The 14268-nt window shown below is 43.4% G+C and overlaps 1 protein-coding gene across 1 annotated transcript in view; it reads left to right on the top strand.

Moving 5' to 3' along the window:
- LOC111971957 (phosphatidylinositol 4-phosphate 3-kinase C2 domain-containing subunit alpha) overlaps positions 1 to 14268 on the top strand; it is a 70660-nt gene that overhangs the window by 32038 nt on the left and 24354 nt on the right. The window contains exons 10-15 of the mRNA XM_023998751.1: positions 1929 to 1962; positions 2138 to 2390; positions 8282 to 8404; positions 9107 to 9274; positions 9554 to 9644; positions 10805 to 10956. Coding sequence (XP_023854519.1) covers positions 1929 to 1962; positions 2138 to 2390; positions 8282 to 8404; positions 9107 to 9274; positions 9554 to 9644; positions 10805 to 10956 — 821 coding nt within the window. The remainder of the gene's footprint in view (positions 1 to 1928; positions 1963 to 2137; positions 2391 to 8281; positions 8405 to 9106; positions 9275 to 9553; positions 9645 to 10804; positions 10957 to 14268) is intronic.

Below are 14268 nucleotides of genomic sequence, written 5' to 3'. Positions count from 1 at the left end.
AGAACAGTGTTGAACAAATACAATGCTATTTTAACTAAGTTAACTACTGACTTTCAGCATGCATATAGGGAAGTGCACTCAACTTGTACTGCACTGACTCAGATGACTGATTGGATAAAATTACTGGATAATAGAAYGTTATTTGGAACTTTATTGTTAGATTTCAGTACAGCCAGTTATTGATTTTTCTTTATTTTTAATTTTAAACTCATTATGGCTTTGTCACCTGCCGTCACATGGTTTGGGAGTTACTTGTCCAATAGAACTCTCTACTCTTCAATGGAAGCTTCTCTAACATCAGATATTTACAGTGTGGTGTCCCTCAAGGCAGTTGCCTTGGGCTGTTACTCTTCTCTATTTTACAAATGATTTGCCACTTGTCTTGCAAGAAGCTAAAATGACTATGTATGCTGATGATTGCACACTCTACACATCAGCACCTACAGCCAGTGAGCTCACTGAGACTCTTAGCAAGGCGTTAGTCAGTGTCAGAATGGGTAATTAACAATAAACAGGTCTTAAATGCATCTAAAACCAAAAGCATTGTATTTGGTTCAAAGCATTCTCTTAGACCTAAAYCTCAACTGGAGTTGTTTATGTGTTACCATTGAACAGGTTGAAGGAGCTGAACTCCTAGCGGTAACTTTGGATGATCAGTTATTATGGTCAAGTCATATTGACAAAGTTGGGGAGAGGTATGTCTGTTATAAAAAGATGTTCTGCGTTTTTGACACATCAACTTTACTGGTTGTTCAGGCTCTGATCTTGTCCGATCTCGATTAATGTTCGGTAATATGGTCAGGTAAAACAAAGACCTAGCAAAGCTGCAGCTGACTCAAAACAGAGCAGCATGCCTTGCCCTTAACTGTACATACATAACTAACATCAACAACATGCATGATAGTCTTTCATGGTTGAGAGTTGAGGAGAAATTCACTACTTTTCTTCTAGTCTTTTTAAGAAATATTTGTGTACTCTTCCTGGGGTTTATTAGGGATCCCCATTAGCTGTTGCCATGGCAGCAGCTACTCTTCCTGGGGTTTATTAAGGATCCCCTTTAGCTGTTGCCATGGCAGCAGCTACTCTTCCTGGGGTTTATTAGGGATCCCCATTTAGCTGTTGCCATGGCAGCAGCTACTCTTCCTGGGGTTCGTGAAGATAATATTATAATCATATATATTCATCATATAACATTATTACACCACTACATATCTACAATACAAAATGTATAATACCACCATGCAACGTTATTTCAATGTACGTGTGTAGAGTGCTAGCGTTTGTATGCGTGTGTGTCTTCACAGACCCTGCTGTTCCATAAGGTGTATTTTTTAAATCTGATTCTACTGCTTGCATCAGTTACTTGATGCAGTCATAGCTCTATGTAGTACTGTGCGCCTCCCATAGAAAATGCCTAACCACTTGTATAATCTATTTGCATACACTTCAAGCAGACATACATACCCCACCAGACATGCCACTATGGGTTTCTTTAAAGTACCCAAACCAAAAACAGATTTAATGCRTCACAGTTATGTATAGAGCCGTGTAATCGTGGAAGGCTCTGCCACCAGAGGAAAGAAAGTTTAGCTTTAAAAAATGTATTAAAAAGATATTGTCACAGCACCTCTCCTCTCTCTAGAGATCTGATTTAACTCTACTGTATATAAGAACATGTATATATGAAGCGTGTAAATAGTAATTCTGTTCTGTTTCCAATATCACTCTATTATTTATTTTGTCTCTAACAGTTCTGTACTTTGTCATGTGTTTGTATGTTTTATGGAACAAATAAAAAGTTGCTGCCRTATGTGCTGTTGCTAATGGGGATCCTAATAAACTAAACTAACAGCTCTCTGAACTGAAGAGATGGGCATAGGACAGGACTGGAATTCTATCATTCATATCTGTTTACGTTTCTGTCTCAGGTGGGCTCCAAATCCTTAGGTGGCTCGACAAATGGTGAGTGCTACAACAACCAGTCACATTTTTCACACATTAAAAGTTTGGCTCGGCAAGACTATGATCAGAATATCATCACACACAGTGGCGCAACTTCCTGCTTACAGAAATCAACAAAAATCGTTCAAATCGTTTGCGTTAACATGACCCTCTTCATACCCTTTGACTCCTCCAGGTCACCTCAGCCTCGTAGAGGAGAGCATGTGCTTTCTGACGGATGCCGTCTATGACCTGGCCAAGCTCTACCTGCGCTCCTTCTGCCCCGCCTCCTCTAGCTCCTCCCCTGACCCCTCCTCATCCATCTCCCAGCATGCCGAGGGGGAGTCTCCTGTGGAGGGGTGTAGCTGTAAGGAGGCCTTGGGCACCACTGACCACCTGCAGTTCACCCTGTTCGCCATGCATGGCATCCCTGCCGCTTGGGTCAGCAGGTGAGTGTACCAGGCACCACCTATTGGCTTGGCATGGTAGTGCAGCTAGCTAGTGGTTTACTAACACATTGTTTTGCTACTAGCTACTTTTTGGGGATGGTTTGGTAATAATAAAAATAAACAGGAAAGATCCCTCCCACCTATGCCCCATACTCACCTAGCAGTCCAATAATTAACTAAATACAATATGGCACTTTACAAAGTTTGGATGCTATGCTACACATCTGTCTTATTTATCCTCAACCAGGTTTGTTAGCGAATGTCAGAGGTAGGACCAAGTCACTATTAYTCTAGTCAGAAGCAAGTCGCAAGGTCCGAGTCTCAAGTCGAGTCCCAAGTAGAACGGGTCAAGACTAGTGTCAAGTCCAAGTCGTGCATTCTAAGAGCAAGTAAAGTCTCAAGTCAACTAAAAAAAAAAATATCCATGCAACGACTTGTTCAACTACAAATCTGTGTCTGTTCATTGAGACTACCAGATAGCCCTTTTCATTATTTTGTCTACAACACATTTTGATGATGTAATTGTAAAATGGGGACCATGTAGCAGTCGTAAGGACATGACATCAGCAGGTTGACGTGTTCCGAGTGTAGACTTATTTACAGGTCTTGGTGATCCAATGGTGAAAGCACCATATCATCCAAAATATACCAGTGCATTTACCAAATATACAGTGTATTCAAGAAAGTATTCAGACCCCTTGACTTTTTCAAAATTGTTACGCTACATCCTTATTCTAAAATTGATGAGAAAAAAAAGTTAGCAATCTATACACAATACCTCATAATGACAAAGAAAAAAGTTTTTTWGACATTTTTGCAAAAYGGAAATATTACATTTACATAAGTATTCAGACCCTTTACTCTGTACTTTGTTGAAGCACCTTTGGCAGCGATTACAGCCTCGAGTCTTCTTGGGTGTGACGCCCCAAGCTTGGCACACCTGTATTTGGGGAGTTTCTCCCATTCTTCTCTACCGATACTGTCAAATCAAATATTTCAGGTTAGATGGGGAGTGTCGCTGCATAGCTATTTTCCAAGTCTCTTCAAAGATGTTAGATCGGGTTCAGGTCCGGGCTCTGGCTGTGCCACTTGTCCCAAAGCCAGTCCTGGCTCTGTGCTTAGGGTCGTTGTCATGTTGGAAGGTGAACCTTTGCACCAGTTTGACGCCCTGAGTGCTCTGGAGCAGGTTTTCATCAAGGATCTCTCTGTACTTTGCTCTGTTCATCTTTCCCTCGATCCTGACGAGTCTCCCAGTCCCTGAAAAACATCCCCACAGCATGATGCTGCCACCACCATGCTTCACCGTAGGTTTGGTGCCAGGTTTCCTCCAGACGTGATGCTTGACATTCAGGCCACAGAGTTCAATCTTGGTTTCATCAAACCAGAAAATCTTGTTTCTCATGGTCTGAGAGTCCTTCAAGTGCCTTTTGGTCAACTCCAAGCTGGCTGTTATGTGCCTTTTACAGAGGAGTGGCTTCCGTCTGGCCACTCTAMCAGAAAGGCCTGATTGGTGGAGTGCTGCGGAGATGGTTGTCCTTCTGGAAGGTTCTCCCATCTCCACAGAGGAAATCTGGAGCTCTGTCAGATTGACCATTGGGTTCTTGGTCACCTCCCTGACCAAGGCCTTTCTCCCCCGATTGCTCAGTTTGGCCGGAGGGCCAGCTCTGGGAAGAGTCTCTTGGTGGTTCCAAACTTCTCCCATTTAAGAATGATGGAGACTACTGTGTTTTTGGGGCCCTTCAATGCTGCAGACATGTTTTGGKACCCTTCCCCAGATCTGTGCTTCGACACAATCCCATCTCTGAACTCTATGGACAATTCCTTCGACCTCTTAGCTTGGTTTTTGCTCTGACATGTACTGTCAACTGTGAGACCTTATATAGASAGGTGTGTGCCTTTCCAAATCATGTCCAATCAATTGAATTTACCACAGGTGGACTCYAWKCAARTTGTARAAACATCTCAAGAATGATCAATGGAAACAGGATGCACCTGAGCTCAATTTCGAGTCTCATAGCAAAGGGTCTGAATACTTATGTAAATAAACTATTTCTGTTTTTATTTTGTATGAATTTGCAAACATTTCTAACAACCAGTTTTTGCTTTGCCATTATGGGTTATTGTGCTTAGATTTGATAATAAAAAATAWWTTTTTTAAATAATTTTTAGAATAAGGCTGTAACGTAACAAAATATGGAAAAAGTCAAGGGGTCTGAATTCTTTCTGAAGGCACTGTACACAGGCAATAGCCCATAAGAAATAGCCTCTGTATCAGACTTAAAGACATGCTCCGGTACTTTGACTACTTGCTAAAATGTAAACAAATGTACCYGAGAATCCTTTTAACCTGTCCTATCTGAATGGACACCGGTAGAGGGCAAGACTGTACGGCCTCCCCTTGAGAAACCAAATGGAATCTGTCTAACAGGCGGTCTAAAAGGTAGGCCTCCAGGACCATACAATTGGCAATTGCAACCAAACAACTGGTTCTACAATGTAAAACTTTATTTGCACGTACATTTGTCTTAATCAGACTTAATTATTATTAATGAGATTTCAACACATGCATACATGGAACAATTTTATCTTATTCAACGTTCTGACTCCAAAGCCTGGAGCTCAGGCCACGTAGCCAATTTCTATGCGCACTGGGGTGCACACGTTCCTATTGCGCACAACCAGAATGACAGAGACATAGGACACAGACACACGGAACTCTGACATAACCCGGGAAATATGAACAAAGGAAACCATACATTGAATAAAAATAAATACACAGAACTTCTACATCATGAGTTTTGTTAACGTGCATGTGCACAATAAACATGGCGCCACTCAGAGGGTAAGAAATGGTTGGCTAAATGAAAATGTATCGTAAGCCTATCAAACATGAAACAAATGTCTACGTGTTGCAAGGAAAGGTACGGGGATGGAATGATGAAATGCTCGCAATTATAGTAGTATTAGATGGAATGGAGATGTACCACATAGGGCCTATTCATTTAAACATGTGAAAACAACAGCAAACATTTCAACAAGAGAAACTCCACTGACGGGAGTTTGGAGAGTGCAAGTGATGAGCCACGCCTATGGTGCGTCCTCACCACCGTAATAATTCATTTTAAACAAATTCCAAATGCAAAATTCATAACTAAATTAAACATGTCATGCAATTGTTACATACCAGTAGGCCTATGCTAGTAATTGTTGCCCCATTGCTGATGAGCTTGCAAAATATTCTTGATCACCAAACAATTTTTGGAGCTGCATGTTTTCCATAATAAATAATCTTCTCTTCCTATAATTTGATGTTTGTGCTGCACCCTATAGCGGTACAGCAAATCAGCAATTTGTACGCTAGCTCACCACCCGACCTGTTGTTTGTCAGTTTGATGGTACAATCAGAGTGCCGAGTGTGCGTTTCACTAGCCAAACTGTTGCAGTTTTTTTTGCAAGGGCGATGCTACGGTCTCTGACTGTGTGTAGAGTAATCCACGTAGACTCTGTGCCACAAAATGAGAGACAGAGCATTAGAAAACATGGCCAGATCATTTCTCAAGTCAAAGTTGAGTCTTGAGGCTCTGAGTCAAGTTTCATTACTCTGGTGAATGTTGCGTGAGGCTGGAATGTCTGCTAGGTGCTGTTGCTCGATAATTGGACAGGGACTCTTCTGTTGTTGTTGTTGCAGATGTGCACAGTTGCACACCCAGGAACRTATGTTATGAACTGAGCCAAGAAAGAGAAACCCCCAGTAAAAAAAAATGTATTCTTTACTCCTGGTTACGGACCAGTCCCATCCTAATAATCACTTTCTGTTTGCCCATTTCTGAATGGACTTGTCAGTGCCTGTCATTTGGTGTAACTTTCACTTTTTGCATTACACCTTTATTTCCCTGGCCAAGTTCTTTTGAACATATTTTAGTTCAATATAAAAAAGTGGTATCATTTGAAGTGGACTTAATTACATTAAGGAAGACACTAGAAACTATAGTTTCCACCTTTAAGAAGGACTTGGCCCTAGAACTGATACCGTTGCTCTCTTGCACCTCTTGTTTCTCCCCCCATCTCATTTTCCGCAACAGTATCCAATTCCTCCGCGGCTCTATTGTATCTATATCCATCTTTCTTCCTGGAACAGACTTGAGCCAACCTTTCCATTAAGTGAACACAATCTTGCACGACAGTGGAGACTTGGAGTGACACATTTTGACTGTCTCAATCAAGGSTTGTGTTCATTATGGCACACAATGGAAAATGTTTTAAAACACTGGCAGTCCCTGACAGTTTCGGTCACTGTTCTTCCGTTTGATGCCTAATGAACACAACCCAGGCTTGGTGGGAGGGAGGCAGGTCCAAAATGCCAATGGAAAATGTGTTCCGGGACGCCTGTGCCTTTGTGCTTGGTCCACGAGGGTTAAAAAAAGAGAGGCACTGGTAATAACAGGCTATTTCCTTCTGCCCGTCATCCATAGGGCATCGTCCAAGAGCTTGCACTACATGACCAAAAGTGGACACCTGTTTGTCATGCTGAACAGRAAAGGGCCTTCCCCAAACTGTTGTCACAATGTTGGATGTACAAAATCATCTAGAATGTCATTGTATGCTGTGRCGTTAAGATTTCCCTTCGCTGGAACTAAGGGGCCTGAACCATGAAACAGCCCCAGACCATTTTTCCTCCTCCACCAAACTTTACAGTTGGCACTATGCATTGGGGCAAGTAGCGTTCTCCTGGCATCCCCCAAACCCAGATTCGTCCGTCAGACTGCCAGATGGTGAAGCGTGATTCATCACTCCAGACAACGTGTTTTCACTGCTCCAGTGTCCAGTGGCGGCGAGCTTTACACCACTCCAGCCGATGCTTGGCATTGTGCATGATCTTAGACTTATGTGCAGCTGCTCGACCATGGAAACCCATTTCATGACACACTCTCTCGACGAACAGTTTTTGTGCTGACGTTGCTTCGAGGCAGTTTGGAACTCTGTAGTGATTGTTGCAACCGAGGACGTTCTGTGAGCTTGTGTGGCCTACCACTTCACGGCTGAGCCACTGTTGCTCCTAGATGTGTCCACTTCACAATAACAGCACTTACAGTTGACCGGGGCAGCTCTTGCAGGGCAGAAATTTGACGAACTGACTTGTTGGAAAGGTGGCGTCCTATGACGGTGCCACATTTGAAAGTCGCTGAGCTCTTCAGTAAGGCCATTCTGCTGCCAATGTTTGTCTATGGAGATTGCATGGCTGTGTGCTCAATTTTATTCACCTATCAGCAACGGGTGTAGGTGAAGTAGCCGAATCCACTAATTTAAAGGGGTGGCCACATACTTTTGTGTATATATAGTGCATTTTTAGGAGGCATGGAAAACCTTTCTGAGCACCATATCAATGGAAGTCTGAAAATATTAATCCCGTAACACGACGAGAAATGCGTATATTTAGTCTTGAACTAACAGTTACTCCAACGTTTTGGCATGGCTGGAATCGTCTCATCATTAAGGTTTGACTGTTCTGCTCTGTTGTGGCTAGCGTATTATGACACACACACACACACACCATCTGTAGGCACAGTGATGCATCATGTCACCAGCAACAGTGGACGCATGCACACCGTGCTGTGTTGAAGCACAAGACAGATGGCGTTGAGTAATAGAAAATMTTTTGGAATCCTAAATGGTTCACTGCCTGGTTTTCTCATTGGAGCTTATGGAATGTCAGGTCTTTCATAATGTCAAAAATGTCTTTCATCAAAAATGTGAACTGTGAAAATACACAGAGCCAACTTAACACCTTTTTTTTTCTCTCTCTGTACGAAGATGGATTCTAACTCCAGAATAATTAGTTCATTTCCTTCCTTTTTTTCCTTACTCTCTTTCCTTCCTCCCTTCTTTTGCAGCTATGAGAGGTACTACCTGATGTGTGCTCTGACACACAATGGCCGGAACCTGTTCAAGCCCATCCAGTCCAAGAAGGTCGGCACCTACAAGAGCTTCTTCTACCACATCAAATGGGACGAACTGTACGTCACTACTGCCCTCTACCCATAGAAATACAATACCGTTAGACAAGACGTTATACATAACACAACCATATGAATTTAATTGTATATTCTGTTTTTGTGTGTACATGATCATGAAGCAAATGACCAAATCAATAATAGYTGATCTAATCTATAATTGTGTTTATCTAATCTATAGTATTGAATTTTGTGCCTATACCAATCTTGAGTTTCYCATTTAGGGTCAGATGTCAACTAGGGTCAAATTTCCTTGGCATCTGTTGCACAGGCCCAGTCACCAACACCACAAACATAGCAGGACAATAATACAAACTGATAAGACATGACAACATTTAAAGGATTGTTACCTTGTAATACATRTATCATTTGGCCAACCACTGGATACAATTACTGGTAATAATAACAGATTCCACATAACAGACACTTTTTTTTATCCAAAGAAACTTAAGGGTATAGTCAGTTTAGTAGGTGATCGTTGAACCCTCTTACCAGCTCAAACACACACTACCATTATATATCACAGACGATGCACATTCATACTTAAGCTATTGTGTGTTGGAGAGGAACTATATGCAGTCAGACTGCGCAGGATCACTGATCTACAAAAATGACCTTACTTCCCACAAATAACTACTCATTATGTGATCAAGATMAGCGATGCTGSGCCTTGCTTTGCTCAAACTGACCTCTCTCTCTCTCCAGGATCAACTTCCCAATGGCGGTGGCCCTGCTTCCATTGGAGTCCATGCTGACTCTCTCTCTCTTCGGGGTTCTGAACCAGAACGCCAGCGGYTCCCCAGACTCCAACAAACAACGCAAAGGACCAGAGCTGCTGGGCAAAGTCTCCCTGCCCCTATTTGACTTTCGACGGTAATGCACAACCACATACATTTTAGTAGTGTGGTTGTGCAATTTCTGTGTGTCTGTTGTGTTGTATGGCATAGTCTTGTGGTCTGTTTCAAGAGTTAATGTGTGTAATAGCTGTCCTATTGGGGATTCAGAATGTAGGGTGGTGTGTGTTTGTAGTGTGGTGGTATAGAGTGGGGGGGGGAGAATAGAGTGGTGTGGTTGGGTGTGTGTAGAGGGGGGTGTGTGGTATAGAGTGGTGTTGTGTGACTATGTATGTTAATACTTAGGTGTGTTTTTCAGGGTGCTGATGAGTGGGACCAAGCTGCTGTGTCTGTGGACGTCCCTCAGGCTTCCTCTGCTGCAGCGGGAGGAGAACCTGGCTGAGAGGATCATATGCAGGTGACCAACCAACTCTACACCCCTACACACCACACCCTACACACACCACCTCACACACACACACATTACTTGCCTAGAAATAAAAATACACCAAACCACCTATACACACACACCACACACACAACACACACACACCACTCTATTTATACACACACACACACAGCACTTGCCTAGTTAAATAAATAAATACAAACACCACTCTACACACACACACACCACTCTATATATACACACACAACACACCACAGCCACTTGCCTAGTTAAAATAAATAAATACACAAACACCACTCATACACATCTCACACACACACAACACACACACGGGAATACCCATATAAATGTGACATTTTACAACCAATAATTGGAATTAGTGGAATGGCCTTTACCATTAAAGTCCAATCTTCTGGCAATGTACAGGCACTGTTTTAAATGTACGCTTCCTCAAAGCAATCAGTGATTCAGCCATTGGTAGCAAGCACCTGTTCGGTCATGTTAGATCTGTTTTACCTCACAGAAAATGGAAGATGCTTATTTGTTAAGTATTCAAACAGGTCCAAGGTCCTCGCAAACATATTTCCTCTTCTGTGGCGACCTAATAAGTGTGTTTTTACCTAGAGCTTTACCGTCCAAACAGTTTGCGCATATATTATGACAATATTTTGTGACGTTATTGTTAGTTTGGGTGTTCAGCAGTATTCAGTATGTTTTTTTCCGGCTGTTCGAGCACACAACAATTTTTCTTGAGGAACCCGAAGTTCTGTAGCTGATGTCTACGCCCCCCACTCGTTGATTATTGGTCAAGAGTAGGGATTCTTCAATTAAGTGTTTGTTGTCCAATGAGAGACGACTAGTTTTCATGTAMATTTTTTTCACTTGAGAAACACGKCACTAAACATCTTAGCTAGATGCAAAAAYGTACACATYTATGACAGATTTCTTGATTTGGCTTAGATTGATTCTACCTATGTTGTTGCTATGGCGTCTCAAAAACGTGACAAACAGTAATATATTACTGCTTTCTTCAAATTTTTCAACCGAATGTATTTTTAAGGGRGTATGCGAGGCACAGACATTTGCTTCGCCTAGTCAAATTCTGCTAGGAACAAACCAAACCTAGTATGCGGATGCTTTTACCATTCCATGACCTCTGACCTCCTTCAGGTRGACTTCCCCAGCCCAGCGGTGGATGTGCTGTACGTGGGACCCCAGGAGAGACCCAGCCCTGATCCAAACACCCTGGAGGAGCTAGACCCTGATCTGCGCCGCCAGGTGGACAAACTCTGCAGCCGAGCCTCCACCTTCGGGTACGTATGAGTTACTGGGGCACTTCAGTAAGGGCCAACCCCCCCTAACTTGAGATCTGCTTATGTAACAGGCTAGAACTTTACCTAAATCCTGATCGATATCAATTGGAGAAAAATTTGTCTTACGGGCGTGTGTGTCGCATAATGATTTTGTGTTGGACTGTTCCGCTGTTGGACTGTTCCGCTGTTGGACTGTTCCGCTGTTGGACTGTTCCGCTGTTGGAAGATATCCACACCTTACTGGGTGGATAGGGACCATTAACCCCAGCTGTTTAGGGGAGATATCACACCTTTACTGGGTGGATAGGGACATTAACCCCAGCTGTTTAGGAGAGATATCACACCTTACTGGGTGGATAGGGACATTAACCCAGCTGTTTAGGAGAGATATCACCCTTACTGGGTGGATAGGGACATTAACCCAGCTGTTTAGGAGAGATATCACACCTTACTGGTGGATAGGGACATTAACCCCCGCTGTTTAGGAGAGATATCACACCTTACTGGGTGGATAGGGACATTAACCCCAGCTGTTTAGGAGAGATATCAACACCTTACTGGGTGGATAGGGACATTAACCCCAGCTGTTTAGGAGAGATATCACACCTTACTGGGTGGTAGGGATTAACCCCAGCTGTTTAGGAGAGATATCAAACCTTACTGGGTGGATAGGGACATTAACCAGCTGTTAGGAGAGATATCACACCTTACTGGGTGGATAGGGACATTAACCCAGCTGTTTAGGAGAGATATCACACCTTACTGGGTAATAGGGACATTAACCCCGCTGTTTAGGAGAGATATCACACCTTACTGGGTGGATGGGACATTAACCCCAGCTGTTTAGGAGATATCACACCTTACTGGGTGATAGGGACATTAACCCCAGCTGTTTAGGAGAGATATACACCTTACTGGGTGGATAGGGACATTAACCCCAGCTGTTTAGGAGAGATATCACACCTATATGGGGTATAGGACATTAACCCCAGCTGTTTAGGAGAGATATCACACCTTACTGGGTGATGAGGACATTAACCCAGCTGTTTAGAGAGATATCACACCTTACTGGTGGATAGGGACATTAACCCCAGCTGTTTAGGAGAGATATCACACTTCACTCGGGTGGATAGGGACATTAACCCAGCTTTTAGGAGAGATATCACACCTTACTGGGTGGATAGGGACATTAACCCCAGCTGTTTAGAGAGATATCACACCTTACTGGGTGGATAGGGACATTAACCCCAGCTGTTTAGGAGAGATATCACACCTTACTGGGTGGTAGGGACATTAACCCCAGCTGTTTAGAGAGATATCACACCTTACTGGGTGGATAGGGACATTAACCCCAGCTGTTTAGGAGAGATATACACACTTACTGGGTGGATAGGGACATTAACCCAGCTGTTTAGGAGAGATATCACACCTTACTGGGTGGATAGGGAATAACCCCCATTTAAACCCCCTCAAGGCTGTTTAGGAGAGATATCACACCTTACTGGGTGGATAGGGACATTAACCCCAGCTGTTTAGGAGAGATATCACACCTTACTGGGTGGATAGGGACATTAACCCCGCTGTTTAGGAGAGATATCACACCTTACTGGGTGGATAGGACATTAACCCCAGCTGTTTAGGAGAGATATCACACCTTACTGGGTGGATAGGGACATTAACCCCCAGCTGTTTAGGAGAATATCACACCTTACTGGGTGGAATAGGGACATTAACCCAGCTGTTTAGGAGAGATCACACCTTACTGGGTGGATAGGACATTAACCCCAGCTGTTTAGGGAGATATCACACCTTACTGGGTGGATAGGGACATTAACCCCAGCTGTTTAGGAGATATCACACTTACTGGGTGGATAGGGACATTAACCCACTGTTTAGGAGAGATATCACACCTTCTGGGTGGATAGGGCATTAACCCCAGCTGTTTAGGAGATATCACACCTTACTGGTGGATAGGGACATTAACCCCAGCTGTTTAGGAGAGATATCACACCTTACTGGGTGGATAGGAACATTACCCCAGCTGTTTAGGAGAGATATCAACCTTACTGGGTGGATAGGACATTACCCCGCTGTTTAGGGAAGATATCACACCTTATGGGTGGATAGGACATTAACGCCCAGGCGTTTAGGAGAATATCACACCTTACTGGGTGGATAGGGACATTAACCCCAGCTGTTTAGGAGAGATATCACACTTACTGGGTGGATAGGACATTAACCCCAGCTGTTAGGAGAGATATCCACCTTACTGGGTGGATAGGGACATTAACCCAGCTGTTTAGAGAGAATATCACACCTTACTGGGTGGATAGGACATTAACCCAGCTGTTTAGGAGATATCACACCTTACTGGGTGGAAGGGACATTAACCCCAGCTGTTTAGGAGAGATAAATCACACATTACTGGGTGGATAGGGACATTAACCCAGCTGTTAGGAGATATCACACCTTACGGTGGATAGGACATTAACCCCAGCTGTTTAGGAGAGATATCACACCTTACTGGGTGGATAGGGACATTAACCCCAGCTGTTTAGGAGAGATCACCCTACTGGGTGGATAGGGACATTAACCCAGCTGTTTAGGAGATATCACACCTTACTGGGTGGATAGGGACATTAACCCAGCTGTTTAGGAGAGATATCACACCTTCTGGGTGGATAGGGACATTAACCCAGCTGTTTAGGAGATATCACACTTACTGGGGTGGATAGGACATTAACCCCAGCTGTTTAGGAGATATCACACCTTACTGGGTGGATAGGGACATTAACCCAGCTGTTTAGGAGAGATATCACACCTTACTGGGTGGATAGGGACATTAACCCCAGCTGTTTAGGAGAGATATCACACCTTACTGGGTGAATAGGGACATTAACCCCAGCTGTTTAGGAGAGATATCACACCTTACTGGGTGATAGGGACATTAACCCCAGCTGTTTAGGAGAGATATCACACCTTACTGGTGGATAGGAACATTAACCCCAGCTGTTTAGGAGAGATATCACACCTTACTGGGTATAGGGACATTAACCCCGCTGTTTAGGAGAGATATCACACCTTACTGGGTGGATAGGGACATTAACCCCCGCTGTTTAGGAGAGATATCACACCTTACTGGGTGAGCTAGTGAGGGATACATTGGAACCCCTAGACTTCCGTGTTAGGAGAGATATCACACCTTACTGGGTGGATAGGGACATTAACCCCAGCTGTTTAGGAGAGAGATCACACTACTGGGTGGATAGGGACATTAACCCCAGCTGTTTAGGAGAGATATCACACCTGGCA

The sequence above is a fragment of the Salvelinus sp. IW2-2015 genome, linkage group LG13 (assembly GCF_002910315.2).
Source record: "Salvelinus sp. IW2-2015 linkage group LG13, ASM291031v2, whole genome shotgun sequence".
NCBI lineage: Eukaryota > Metazoa > Chordata > Actinopteri > Salmoniformes > Salmonidae > Salvelinus > Salvelinus sp. IW2-2015.
Note: the sequence above shows the minus strand (reverse complement) of the source record. Positions and strands in the feature narration are given on the sequence as shown.